General features: G+C 42.9%; 1 protein-coding gene across 1 annotated transcript in view; it reads left to right on the top strand.

Moving 5' to 3' along the window:
- LOC143925618 (uncharacterized) overlaps window positions 1-15,241 on the top strand; it is a 198,252-nt gene that overhangs the window by 57,447 nt on the left and 125,564 nt on the right. Inside the window, exons 15-18 of the mRNA XM_077450089.1 lie at window positions 230-421; window positions 3,292-3,306; window positions 8,066-8,896; window positions 12,141-12,188. Coding sequence (XP_077306215.1) covers window positions 230-421; window positions 3,292-3,306; window positions 8,066-8,896; window positions 12,141-12,188 — 1,086 coding nt within the window. The remainder of the gene's footprint in view (window positions 1-229; window positions 422-3,291; window positions 3,307-8,065; window positions 8,897-12,140; window positions 12,189-15,241) is intronic.

The raw sequence follows: 15,241 nt of genomic DNA on the forward strand, positions 1-15,241 counted from the left end.
CTTATGAATACTATACACATTATTTCTGCAGTCTTTAAACATTCAAATTGTGACACCACATTCAGTATATCAAACGTTTCTACCAACCAGCTGTGTGACCTCTGGGAACGGACATTACTACAGTTCTGATGGTCACCATTCTCAGATCTAAACAAATTTGATGTATTTTTATTTGTTTTCATTTTATGTATTATTTTAAAAAGAACTTCTATTTATATTTTTTCTTTAGGAAACACGACCGCATTTAATCAGAATCCTTTTACTCTCAATTATTATTTAAATTTTTACTATGATTATTATCAATTATTTTACAATACTGTTTTTATAAGATCCTTTTTGGTAAAAAATCCGGCTGTGGGATCTTGGACCCTAAATGCTCGGGGGAATGGATTACTATCCGTTCAAATATTAGGATTTGCTGGTAAGTTCTATCATTCCAAATGTCACAACAAACTTTTACATGTCCTGATTGTATATTAACAATTCCTATAATCTCCCCTGTATCTCTGTAATAAAATGTTACGTGCCCTGATGGTTTCCTGCGTTCCTAATACATTTCTGTCATTTCTGTAAATTCCTCAAAATATAGCTAAATAGACCCCTGAATGTCCAACAATGTTTTGCATAATTATTTATGATATCTATGGGGGTCAGTTATAATTTAATGACCACTTAACCTGAAATAAATCAAAATGTACTCAATATTCTTTGGGAAACATTCACCCTGTATAAATAATAGACATATTTTTCATTATTTGGATATATCTGAATGGTCAACAAAGTTTACCTAATGATCCAAATAACTAAATGAATTTCAAATTGAAATTCGAATCAAATTTTACATCGAATTCCAGTCGAATTCAAACTGTAAACATTTTTCTGAAATCAAAGAGTTTGTTATTAGAGTACCATTTAGAAATAATGCTGTTTTTGTTAAGCCGAAGGCGATTTTAACCACTTAACCACTTCCCACCCGGCCAATGCATATATACGGCCGGGTGGGAGCCGTCTACTTCTGATAGGACGTTCAGGAACGTCCTTCAGAAGTAGCGGGATCGCGTGCGCGCGTGCCCGCGCAGCGGCACAATCCCTATGTGCTCGTGTCACCCGGACACGGCACATCTCAGATCGGCAGGAGGGCTCTGTGATTGGCCCTCCTGATCACATGACGGCCGTGTCCAATCACGGCCGTCATGTGATGTAAACAAACAGCCGGTTGCTAGGCAATCGGCTCCTCCTCTCCTCACACGGAAGTCAACGCTGAGGAGAGGAGAGCAGAACGCTGCAGCCGGCTGATGATCAGTGAGTATGAGCTGTTTTTTACAGCTTTTTACTCACTGATCACCAGTCTAGTGTAAACACACAACACAGTGTAAACACAGTCCCCACATATGTCCCCAAAACACACATGTCCCAAAAACATACATGTCCCTAATAATAAAAACACATATCCCACACATATGTCCCACTAAAATCACATGTCCCAATGATTATCTGCACACATATGTACGTGATCACCTGCACACATATGTACATGATCATTTGCGTACATATGTCCGTGATCACACAAACCAATTATTATACACTTAACGGATTTTTTTTTTACCGAAAACATGTAGCAAAATACATTTTGGCTTAAATTTATGACAAAATTTGATTTTATTGGATTTCTTTTAAAATAGAAAAAAGAAAATATTGCTTTTTTTCCAAATTTCCGCTTTTTTTGCGCTTATATCGCAAAAAATAAAAAAGGGAGTCGTGAATAAATACCACCAAAATAAAGCTCTATTTGTGCGAACAAAATGATAACAATTTCATTTGGGTACAGTGTAGCATGACCGCGCAATTGTCACTGAAAGCGCTAGAGCGATGAAAGCTGAAAATTGGGCTGGGAAGGAAGGGGGTGAAAGTGACCTGTATTGTAGTGGTTAAGGATGTGAAGGTTTTATCCCCTTAATGACATGCCATTTTTTTGCGATAAGACACTGCGTTACTTTAATGGACAATTGCGCAGTCCTGCAAATCTTTACCCAAATAAAATTGCTGTCCTCCCCCCCCCCCCCCCCCCCACAAATAGAGCTTTCTTTTTGTGGTATTTGATCACCTCCACTTTTTTTTTTTTTTTGCACTATAAACTAAAAAAGACCAACAATTTTGAAACATTTGAAAAAGCATGTGAATGTTTCCTTCACATTTCCCTTGCAGTCCCTCAGCCTGTTTACGGAAAAAAAAAGCCCCCATGTTCGAGAGCTAACCAGGCATGCAAGCTGTAATCCCCATACTAAGGGTATGGCAAGCATGTAGCACCTCTGCTATATTAATATGAACCAATATATTCTTTGACTTTGTGGGTTGCTTTGTTAAGGGTTTCCTCAAAAATACAAGGGTCCCCCTAAGAAATCAGCATTACCCAATGCTGAAGGTAACACTATTGCCGTGTACACATGATAGGATGTTCCCCGACGGGAAATGTTGGATGTGAGATTGTTGGCTGAAAGTCCGACCGTGTGTACGCTCCATCAAACTGTCGGACTTTCCGCCAAACAAATGTTGGTTAGCAGGTTCTCAAATTTTCCACCAACAAAACATTGTCGTCTGAATTTCCGATCGTGTGTACACAAATTAGTTGCACAAAAGCTCACGCATGCTCGGAATCCAGCAGAAGGAGCCGCACTATCTATTGAACTTCCTTTTTCTTGGCTCATCATACGTCTTGTATGTCACCACGTTCCCACATTCGTAAATGTTGGCCAACGTTTGTGTGACCGTGTGTATGCAAGACAAATTGGAGCCAACAACCTTCAAACAAAAATCTGCGGTTTTGTTGTCGAAAAGTCTGATCAAGTGTACGGGGCATTAGGGTTCCATGGTGTCCAGGAGGGGGTGTAGCAATGAAGGGTGCTTCTGTGACATCTACCTAGGAAAGTAGGTAAATTACCCTCCCTGCTGGATTGGTTTAAGGAGCCCTTTGTATCGTCATATGAACTAAATGCTGCATTTATAGTCACAGAATGGAGCTCTTACTTATCTAGTAGTGAGTCCTGAGACTGGAAGGAAGCCATCATGGGCCATACATACAAATTCTCTATTCAAATTGGTTTCATTACTGAGAATTTTAGTCTACCTGGACGTTACCTGGACATGGTGGACTTTACTCCACCAGTAATAATCAGGCAATATATAAATGACAACCATATAATTGTACTGGGCAAGAAACATAAACTATGTGTATAATTGTGTTTTGCAATTGATAGATTAAGACTAATTTTCTTATTCTCATATCTCTTGCAGGGTTGGACAATTCAGGTAAGTCTGACAGATAATGATATTGAACTATTTATGACATATTTATACATGCCTCCCAACTTTTTGAGATGGGAATGAGGGACATCTATTAGCAAAAGTAAGAAGGCATAGGACACAGCCACGCCCTCTAAAGGAGAATATATGGTAAAAAAAGGTTTGGCTAAACCAACAAGGCTTTATTACCTTTTATTCCTTTATGTTGGCTTTTGAAATGTACCAATGAAGCAATATAGATAGTGGATAAAAGGTTTAGCACTGGAAAACACTTTTTGAAATATAAATAGTGCATTTTATATACAACTAGATCAGACCAAAATAAGGGGCAAATGAGGAAGAAAGAAGGACAGAGGGACTTATTTCTGAATCAGGGACAGTCCCTTGAAATCAGGGACAGTTGGGAGCTATGTTTATACCAGCCCCTTACTGGACAGAGCCTGCATATGTTACAGAAGGGTCGGTATAGAGGGTCACTATTATTTGAGACACACAGTCATACAGGCATGACCTTGATATCCTTTTAAATATTTTGGAATATTTATTTTCAGATTTTTTTCCCTGTATTTAAAGAGGAAGTAAAGCCTCAGGGAAAAAAAATAATAAAATACACCCTGCAAGGCAAAGGCATAATGAGCTAGTATGCATAGCATACTAGCTTATTATGAATAACTTATCTGAGATCGAAGGCCCCGAAGCAACCCTCCGCCGACGCCACCATCTATCCCGGAGTGATTTCCAGGTATCGCGGCCCCGGCGCTGTGACTGGCCGGAGACGCGATGACGTCACTTCCGCGCATGCGCACTGGTGCTGCCATTAACGGCGTGATCGCAGTTAGAAGCGGCATGCTCAGTACGCCTGCGCCCGATGTCTACGGCGCATGCGCCGTAGACATTGCTGGGGCTATTTCTGCAAATATCTGATAAACCTTTTAGGTTTGGGAGATATTTCTTGCACCTACAGGTATGCCTTAATCTAGGATTACCTGTAGATTAAAGTGGTTGTAAAAGGTTTACAAGCACTTTAAATCATCTGTTTGTCTTAAGTAGAGATGAGCGAACGGTTCAGCCTGAGCATAAGCGCTGAACAGTGTATTGCAATGCCTGATTGGCTGAAGCAGTGAAAGCTTCAGCCGATCAGGGCACAGAGCACTGTCAGAGTCAAGATTGGACACTGTCATCATGACTTTATCCAATAATGGCTCATTCCCACCCCACAGTATAAACGTTTTCTTTCAATGGCTGCCATTTTCAGTGTGAATTCATCGTGGAGAGAATTAGAACAGGGCTCTGTTCAGTGCTATTAGTTAGTGTGCTATACTGTGCTATTTTACTTCAATTATCAGTGCCAGTGTAGAATATTAGTTTAGTGTCAGTCTAGGGATAGTGTGAGTGTAGTGAGGAGGACCATCATTCAGCTTTGTAATCTTGACATTAGTGTATAGCTAATAGAGAGTAGTGAGAGTTCAGACTGCGTCAGTGTAGTGACCGTTGAACACCGTCTATTTGATTGCATTACTGCCAGTTTAACACCATTTACTTTTGTGTGCATTACTGCCAGTTTAACGCCATATAGTTTTTTGTGGGTTACTGCCAGTTTAACGCCATATAGTTCTGTGTGCGTTAATGCCAGTTTAATGCCATATAGTTTTGTGTGCCTTACTGCCATTTTAACGCCAAATAGTTTTGTGTGCGGTACTGTCATGTAAACACCATTTACTTTTGTTTGCGTTACTGCCAGTTTAACCCCATATAGTTTTGTGTGCACTACTGCCAGTTTAACGCCATATAATTTTGTGCGTTACTGCCAGTTTAACCCCATATAGTTTTGTGTGTGTTACTGCCAGTTTAACGCCATATAGTTCTGTGTGCGTCACTGTATGTTTGACGCATTATATTGCATTATATTATAGTGTATCCGTGGAGTATATTTGTGTAGTGTGAGTACTCAAATTAAAGTGCACCAAACACCTCTTTACATTGATTAAAGTGCATCTATGTACGGATTTCAACTTCTTCTTTACATTTGCTTATAAGCACCGCTCTCTCCCAATAATGTCTGGAAATACAACAAGGAGAGGCAGACGTTCCCTTGGTACTGTAAGGGGGCCAACAACAAATGTGTCCACAGACAAAGGGGGACGTGGTGGTCAGTCCTCAGGCAGGGTATAATTTCCTCTGTTTAGTGAGTTTGCAGAGGAGGTGGTGGATTGGCTTACTAAACCTTCCTAATCCTCCTCATCCTCTGTCATGCAAGCAGAGACAAGTGCGCAGTCCCCTGCAGTTGCCAGGGTGGATAAACCTGCCTCCTTGTCCACATCTATTCCTGCCATAGCCCCCAACACCCAAAGAGTAATTTTTCTGCACCTGTTTGACAGGTGCATACCATTGCAATTTTTTACAGCAAGGCCAATTCTTGCTTTGATCGAGATTACCTCTGTAGGGTTACAGTGGGAAGTCGCCACTGGCACCGAAAAGGCCAAGTTTTCTGCACCCGTTACTTCTATACAAAGTCAAATTGACACCAGAATGTATCCAAAAAATCTCTAATCTTGTTCCCAGTGCACTACAATGTGGCCCCATCATACACACTGGCTCCCCAGCTGTTGCTGAGCAAAATAAAGGCAGCTTACAGGGAAAATTGCATTTTTTGGCTTTACAAATGCAATTATTGCTGCAGCAAATTCTAGACATGGTACAGATCTGCCACTTTACAGGCAAACTAAGGGGACCCCCAGACACTATATTGAAAGGAATTTTTCATTTTTAGGCTTTCACTTTAAAAAATAAAATAAAAAATCACTGCTCATTTAAAAGCAGCTGCAAGCATCACCCCAGTACAGTATTTTTAGAGTGGGTGGTCAGCTCTTTAGGGATGACAACCGTTGCGGCTAAAAGCTGCTCAGCTGTTATCCCAAAGGGATGGAAGGGGACGTTCCCCCTCCCATGCCTTCCTCTGCTCTTCCCAGGCCACAATCCGGTACTTCTGATGGCTAGAGAGAGACTGGAACGAAGCCGGAAACGAGTCTCCTATGTGTAAACACAGAAGCGACGTCACTTCCGGTTTACTCGGCTTCCAAAGTCTTTTTAAAGTCCCCGCGAGCTTGCACAGCAAAGAAAACGCATGCGTAAGCCACGCCCTCATATGTAAACGGTGTTTAAATCACACATGTGAGGTATCGCTGTGATCGTCAGATCAAGAGCAATAATTCTAGCCCCATACCTCCTCTGTAACTCTAAAGCCGCGTACACACGGGCGGACTGTCTGGTCTACTTAGTCCGCCGAAACACATTTCAGCGGACAGTCCGCTCGTGTGTGGGCTTCAGCGGACTTTTTCAGCGTGCAGTCTGGCGGACTAAGTATTTCGGAATGTTGGAAATACTGTCCGCTGGACTCATTTCGGCGGACAATCCGCCCGTGTGTGTGCCAGTCCGCCGTACTTTTGAAATGAGCGGACTTTTCCCGCCCGGAGAAAAGTCCGCTCATTTCGAGCGGGTATCCAGGTAGGCGGGGCCCGCGAAGGAGACGTCGCTGGCCCCGCCGCCTGGTATGGACTTAAAGGGGAACCCCAACGCCGAAAAAAATCGGTTGGCCGTTGGTTGTCGGGGTCTGCGGGCGGGGTGCTTATCGGAATCCGATATCGAAATTATCGGAATTATTAAAGGGGGCTCCCGGATTCCGATAAGCCCCCCGCCCGCAGACCCCGACAACCAATGGCCAGGGTTGTCGGGAAGAGGCCCTTGTCCTCATCAACATGGGGACAAGGTGCTTTGGGGTGGGGGGGCCGCGCGGCCCCCCCTTCCCCAAGGCACCCCCCCATGTTGAGGGCACGCGGCCTGGTACGGCTCAGGAGGGGGGGGGGGGCGCTCGCTCGCCCCCCTTTCCTGGCCGGCCGGGTAGCATGCTCGGACAAGGGTCTGTTGTGGACTTGGGGGGGACCCCCACGCCGATTTTTTTCGGCGTTGGGGTTCCCCTTTAAGTCCATACCAGGCGGCGGGGTCAGCGACGTCTCCTTCGCGGGCCCCGCCTACCTGGAGACGCGCTCGAAATGAGCGGACTTTCCTCCGCGTGTGTGAGCGAGTCCGTTCATTTCAAAAGTAGGGCGGATAGTATGGCGGACTTAGTCCGCCGTATTAGTCCGCTCAAAAAGTGCCGTGTGTGGGCAAGTCCGTTCATTCGAAAGTATGTGTGTGTTTCCCCTTATGGAGATTTTTAGGTACCGTAGCTTGTTGCCATTCCACGAGTGTGCTCAATTTCAAAGCGTGACATGTTAGGTATCTATTTACTCAGCGTAAAATATTGCAACAATCACCATTTTATTCCCTAGGGTCTCTGCTAAAAAAAAAAAAATGTAATGTATTAATATATGTGGATATCTGGTATTAATAAATCTGAATTTAACTTGCAAGCAACAAATGTCAGAAATAGGCTTAGGCATGAAAGGGTTAAGCTATGTGGCAATTTCCCTTGAAAAATGCAACTTCTCTTGCAAAGTGAACATTCTATTTGCCTTTAGTAAATCAACCCCGATGACACCTTTTTATGGTCTACTGACCCCCCATTATGGTTCTTTTGGCTTCTCTATCTCTCTATCTGGGGCTCGCCATTTCCGACTATTTATCTGATATGGAGAAGCGATGCAGTGGAATGAATCTCTAGTTAAAATAATGTCTGTTTGTTTCTTCCCCCAGAACTTTACTTATTGTATGTTTCTATTTTACAACAATGATAATCTCCCACCTTTCACCATCATTTTTTTTTTAGGAAACTGCTCTGATTCTGATTGTCATCCAAATGCAACATGTGGAGAGTTTGGTGGGGACCAGCAGTGCACATGTAAAGAGGGATTTGCAGGAAACGGATTGTATTGTGAGGAAATAAACGAATGCCAAGACGATTACATCAACGTTTGTAATAATAGATATTTTGGTGGTGGTGATTGTGTGAACACAATCGGATCTTACACCTGTAATTGTTATGGAGGATATAAATATGTATCAGAATTTGGCTGTGTTGACATTAATGAATGTGCGGACAGCTCTCTTAATGACTGTGATCCAATAGCTATATGCACAAATCTGTTTGGATCTTACACCTGTACTTGTCCCTATGGATATTATGGAGATGGAAGACACTGTGAGGTCAATGAATGCCAACAAGGAAAACCATGTACCTCTAATGAAGACTGCATTAAGTACATTGGATCATATTCCTGTTATGACCCTTGCTCCAACCACACCGTACTTAATGACCCCTGGCGCAGCACTTCTAATACATATAATTCTAGTGATTATCAGTATACCTGGTATCACTGTGACAATGGCCTGTCTGGCTGGTATCGGTTTAAAGGTGAATATGACCAGCAAATCCCCGAGCACTGCATACCGGTAAACAACTGTGGGACATATGTCCCCATCTGGATGAACGGCTCCCACCCTACACTCAGTGACGGCATTGTTAATCGTACAGCTTGTTCCAACTACTATCCTGATTGCTGTGAACAACCGTATAATATTTCTGTGAAAATGTGTCCTGAAGGATTTTATGTGTATAAACTACAGAGTACACCAGGCTGCTACGCTGCCTATTGTACAGGTAAGTACTGACATTATAAATACGCTTCCTCACATTTAACCGAAATGTATTTCTCATTGCATTTGTAATCAGTTTAGCATTTAAGAATTATCCTAAGTTCATTTGTGGACCTGTTTCTGTTTACGAAATGGAGATAATCCAGTGCAAATCATTATCCTAAAATTAGAGTGTATTTATAACCAGAACTTGCCAAAACCCTTGTAAGTTTATTTCTTCCTGTTGGGGAGATCTCCCTTCATAGACAACCCCGGAGCCTCAACAAGAAGAGAAAATCTCTGCAAAGTGAATCCCATCCTAGACAGGTGTCACAAAAAACAGGGAAAACGTAGTATCCTCAACTTTTGTTCTACTGGTAACTGCAATGCCGTGTACACACGGTCGGATTTTCCGACGGGAAATGTTGGATGTGAGCTTGTTGGCTGAAAGTCTGACCGTGTGTGCGCTCCATCGAACATTTGTTGTCAGACTTTCCGATCGTGTGTACACAAGTTCGTCGCACAAAAGTTCACGCATGCTCGGAATCAAGCAGAAGGAGCCGCACTGGCTATTGAACTTCCTTTTTCTCGGCTCATAGTACGTCTTGTATGTCACCGCGTTCCCACGTTCGTAATTGTTGACCAACATTTGTGTGACCGTGTGTATGCAAGATAAGTTGGAGCCAACAACCTTCAAACAAAAATCCATGGTTTTGTTGTCGGAAAGTCCAGTCGCGTGTACGGGGTATAGCATTTTGTATTTCCTTTGACTTTCTGTCTTGGTGGCAATGGAGATTGGGACTATTAGCCCTTGTACACACGGTCGGACATTCTGACAAACAAATCCGTTGGATTTTGTTTGACGGATTTTGTCTGAAACTGTTGCATACACACGGTCGGACTAATGCCGCGTACACACGAGCGGACTGTATGGCATACTTAGTTCGTCATACAATCCGACGGACAGTCCGTCGTACTTTCCACTGAACGGACTTGACCACACATGGATGCACAAACAGTCCGTCGAAAGCTTGCGCGATGACGTGTACAGCACGTACGACGGGACTAGAAATAGGAAGTCCAAGACACAGCAAAGCACCCTTCCGCCGTGTAAATCCTTTCTGGGCATGCGCCATTCTTAGTCCGTCGAACTAGCATACTGACTACCGTACTGTCCGCTGAAACCAAAGTACGACGGACAGAATTTCGGAAAAAACGAAATACTTAGTACGCCGGACTGCACGCTGAAAATGTCCGCTGAAGCCCACACACGAGCGGACTGTCCGCTGAAATGTGTTCCGACGGACTAAGTACGACATACAGTCCGCTCGTGTGTACGCGGCATTAGTTGTTGGAAAATCGATCGTTCAGAACGTGGTGACGTTATTTCGTTACAACGGGACTACGTTCAGGCTAGTAGCCAATAGCTTTGGTCTAGGAATTTGATCTGAGCATACGTGGCACTTTGTCCGATCGGAATTCTCTACAAACGATCGGACAAAGTCCGATCGGATCATGTTGTTGGAAAATTTTATAGCCCTGCTCTAAAACTTTGTTGGTCGGATATTCCGACGGAAACAGTCCGATGGAGCCCACACACGGTCGGATTATGCGACAACACGATCCGATCAGACATTTCGTCTGAATGTCCGACCGTGTGTACAAGGGCTTAGAGAGGGTGAAGCTCTCTGGTGGGACACAGACAACAAAAAAGACTAGACTGTGTTTCTAATCCATGCCTACTAAAAGCAGATTACAGTATGTATAGTTTTATCTATACATAAACTTTAAGGGATAACATCAGTGTTATTAGGTTGCATAGTTAGGTTGAAAAAAGATACAAGTCAGTCCAGTTCAACCAATAGAAAAAATACACAAATAAACAAATAGCAAACCTCCATATACGCAGTCAAACCCCACAGCGGACGCAGAGGATGTAAAAAACAAAACTATAAATCATGGACCAATTTGCTCCAGAACATTCCTTGCTGATCAATTGAATATTCCCTAGATCAACTACCTCTGGTGTTGTTCCTCATACATGTTAGTATCAGATTGTATTTTGTGCATTTAGGTTTGTATCCAGATTTTTTATTTTTTGTATCAATCTACTAAGCTGGCCAAAGAGAGTTCTTGAGGGAGTTTATTCCACATTTTCCCAGCTCTTACTATCAAGAAGCGTTTCCATATATGGAGGTTAAATCTCTTTTACTCCAAATGCAAAGAGTGCCCCCTTGTCCTTTGTAATGATCTTAAAGTGAAAAACTCAACTCCAAATTCACTATATACTGTAGACCACTTATGTATTTATACATGGGGATCATAACCCCCCCTATGAATTTATACATGGTGATTATACCCCCCATTATGTATTTATAAATGGGGATCATACCCCCCCTTATGTATTTATACATGGTGATCATATCCCCCTTATGTATTTATACATGGAGATCATATCCCCTCTTATATATTTATACATGGTGATCATATCCCCCTTATGTACCTGGACCATGGATTCCAATGCGGGGGTTTGTGTTTTTTTGAAGGACCCGGTTAGAGTCAGAGGCTCTAATAGGCTTCAAAAACGGGTTGGCTTGGAGTGCTGAGCATTGTGTTCTGAGCCCACCCAGTTTTGTGACGATAAGCAAATAAATTTTCGCTATTATCACACTAAAGTTCCTCCCCGCCAATCAGGAGGCAGGTCTGTGAGACCGGTTTCAAGAATGGACAAAGCGTCAGGCGATCCTATTGGATGCCTAGCACTTTGGTGGAAGAGGAGACAGGAGAAAGAAAGGAGGAAGATGGAGGAGTGGGCCCCTGAGCCGATGTGGCCGCTGCCTGCACTCCAGGAGAGAAGGAGAGGACACCACAGCCCCGCCACATGAGCAAGTAAGTACCGGACCGCCCGCGGGGGAGGGGTTTTGTTTCATTGCTGTGCCGACGAGGGGTGTTGTTTGTTTTCCACCCCCAAATGAAGAGCCCACCAGTGACACCAGCAAAAAGAGAATGTGGTCACAAGCAGAACGAGACCCAGTTTGGAGAAAAAGGGTAGTGAAGTACAGCATAAGTAATAATAAAATTCTTCAAAATCACAATTGTATTAAAAAATATGCTTGCAAAATAAGAATTATTCTTTATTAAGCATCTCTCAGAAAACACAATAACAGAAATAAAGAAAAACTGGATTGCAGTAAGCAATAACAAATGTTTATTGAATAAAGTTAATATCCTGTGAAACTAACAGAATTTACAATGTTTTTTTTTTTCAGAGAATCAGACAAACATCCCAAAACTAAATCCCACCTGTGCACCGAAAGGTAAGCATTAGAGGCTGCAACCGATAAGGAATGATAATCCCGTGTCACATAGGACATGACATCAAATATTTATTTTCTGTTGCCCCATGCGCCTCTATAGGACACAGGACACAGAGGGTGAATAAATTGTCAAGGATGTCTTGTAGAAAATTAAACATTTGGACACTTGGCAACTACCGTATTTTTCGCTCCATAAGACGCACCTGACCATAAGACGTACCTAGGTTTTAGAGGTTGAAAACAAGAAAAAAAAAATATTCCGAACCAAATGGTGTACTAAAATATTTTCCAGTGCCCATGAAATACAGAGTGACCATTACCATAGAAAATGAGGAGTGACTATTACCATAGAAAGTATTGGCAGGGTATTGGCAGGGTATGGCCAAGTATTGGCAGGGTATGGCAGAGTATTGGCAGGGTATGGCAGAGTATTGGCAGGGTATGGCAGAGTATTGGCAGGGTATTGCTGAGTATTGGCAGGATATGGCAGAGTATTGGTAGGGTATTGCAGAGTATTGGCAGGATATTGCAGAGTATTGCAGAGTATTGGCAGGGGTGACTATTACCATAGAAAGTATTGGTAGGGTATTGGCAGGGTATGGCAGAGTATTGGCAGGGTATTGCAGAGTATTGGCAGGGTATCGCAGGGTATGGCAGAGTATTGGCAGGGTATGGCAGAGTATTGGCAGGGTATTGCAGACTATTGGCAGGGTATGGCAGAGTATTGGCAGGGTATTGCAGAGTATTGGCAGGGTATGGCAGAATATTGCAGGGTATTGGCAGGGTGTGGCAGAGTATTGGCAGGGTATTGCAGAATATTGGCAGGGTATGGCAGAGTATTGGCAGGGTATTGCAGAGTATTGGCAGGGTATGGCAGAGTATTGGCAGGGTATTGCAGAGTATTGGGAGGGTATTGGCAGGGTATGGCAGAGTATTGGCAGGGTATTGCAGAGTATTGGCAGGGTATTGCAGAGTATTGTCAGGGTATTGCAGAGTATTGGTAGGGTATTGCAGAGTATTACAGAGTATTACAGAGTATTGGCAGGGTATGGCAGAGTATTGGTAGGGTGTTGCAGAGTATTGGCAGGGTATGGCAGAGTATTGGCAGGGGTGACAAGTAGCTGCTTATCTAATAGTTTTTTGAAATGATGGATGCCCCCCGCTGAGACCACCGCATGTGGAAGAGAATTCCACATCGTTGTCGCTCTTATGATCAGACTTTCTGACGGGAAATGTTGGATGTGAGCTTGTTGGCTGAAAGCCCGACCGTGTGTACGATCCATCGAACATTTGTTGTCGGACTTTCCACCAACAAATGTTGGCTAGCAGGTTCTCAAATTTTCCGCCAACAAAACGTTGTTGTCGTACTTTCCGATTGTGTGTGTGCACAAATTCGTCACACAAAAGTTCATGCATGCTCGAAATAAAGCATGAGCCGGAAGCGCTCGGTCTTGTAAAACTAGCATTCGTAATGGAGATATCACATGACTAATGAACTTTCTTTTTATCGGCTCGCTGTACGTCTAGTATGTCACTATGTTCTTAATTGTTGGCCAACATTTGTGTGACTGTGTGTATTAAAGACAAGTTGGAGCCAACGACCTTCAAACATAATTCCCACGATTTTGTTGTCGGAAAGTCCGATCGTGTGCACAGGGCATTACCGTAAAGAACCCTCTACGCAGTTTAAGGTTAAACCACTTCTCTTCTAATTTTAGTGAATGGCCACGAGTCTTTTTAAATTCCCTTCCACGGAAATGTGTTCTCCCTATTGCGGGGTCACCAGTACGGTATTTATATAATGAAATCGTATCCCCTCTCAAGCGTCTCTTCTCCAGAGAGAATAAGTTCAGTGCTCGTAACCTTTCCTCATAACTAATATCCTCCAGACCCTTTATTAGCTTTGTTGCCCTTCTTTGTACTCACTCTATTTCCAGGACATCCTTCCTGAGGACTGGTGCCCAGAACTGGACAGTATACTCCAGGTGCGGCCGGACCAGAGTCTTGTAGAGCCGGAGAATTATTGTTTTATCTCTGGAGTTGATCCCCTTTTTAATGTCAATATTCTGTTTGCTTTGTTAGCAGCAATTTGGCATTACATGCCATTGCTGAGCCTATCATCTACTAGGACCCCCAGGTCCTTTTCCATTCTAGATTCCCCCATTCATATTTTTGCCACCTAAATACATTATTTTAAATTTTTCCACATTAAACCTTATTTGCCATGTAGTTGCCCACCCTATTAATTTCTTCAGATCTTCTTGCAAGTTTTCCACATCCTGTGGAGAAGTTATTGCCCTGCTTAGCTTAGTATCATCCGCAAATACAGAGATTGAGCTTTTTATCCCATCCTCCAGGTCATTTATAAATTAATTCAATAGGATTGGTCCCAGCACAGAACCCTGAGGGACCCCACTACACACCCCTGACCATTCTGAGTAGGGTCACAGCCCCTTCATCAGCATGGCAAAAAGTTATCTGAATTGTCAGAAGCAACACTGCCCTCCTTATCAGTCCCTCTGATTGTGTGCCCCAGTAGGAGGGAAAAAATCCTTCCTGATCTCCCAAAAGCAATCAGGTATTCCATGAATAAACAATCCCTGGTGTTTTTTTTTCCTGTACAGATTGTTAATATCCATTTTGTACATTTAGCTCTTTTTTCAAACAATCTACAGAGCTGGCCAGAACTAGTTCTTGAGGGAGTCTATTCCACAATTTTCACAGCTCTTACTGTGAAGAAGCCTTTCTGTATGCTGAAGTTAAATATATTTCCTCCCGGATGTAAGGAGGGCCCTCTTGTCCTCTGTAATGATCTTAAAGTCATTAACTCTGCATCAAGTTCACTATATGGACCACATGTAATGTATTTTTACACTACCAAGGGTTACATTGCAACCAGAATAAGCCAGCTCCATCGCAACCTTTACTGCTAATGAACATGTTTTGGTAATGCTATCCTTTGCAACAAGAAGCTCAATTAGAAGCTGCTCTTCTAACAATATGTACTCCCTCTTCAGTGGCCAATGGAAGAGGGAACTTCACAAGAAAGCTTC

The sequence above is a fragment of the Lithobates pipiens genome, unplaced genomic scaffold (genome assembly GCF_037356315.1).
Source record: "Lithobates pipiens isolate NorthernLeopardFrog02 unplaced genomic scaffold, aLitPip1_a1.2 Scaffold_22, whole genome shotgun sequence".
Taxonomy (NCBI): Eukaryota; Metazoa; Chordata; class Amphibia; order Anura; family Ranidae; genus Lithobates; species Lithobates pipiens.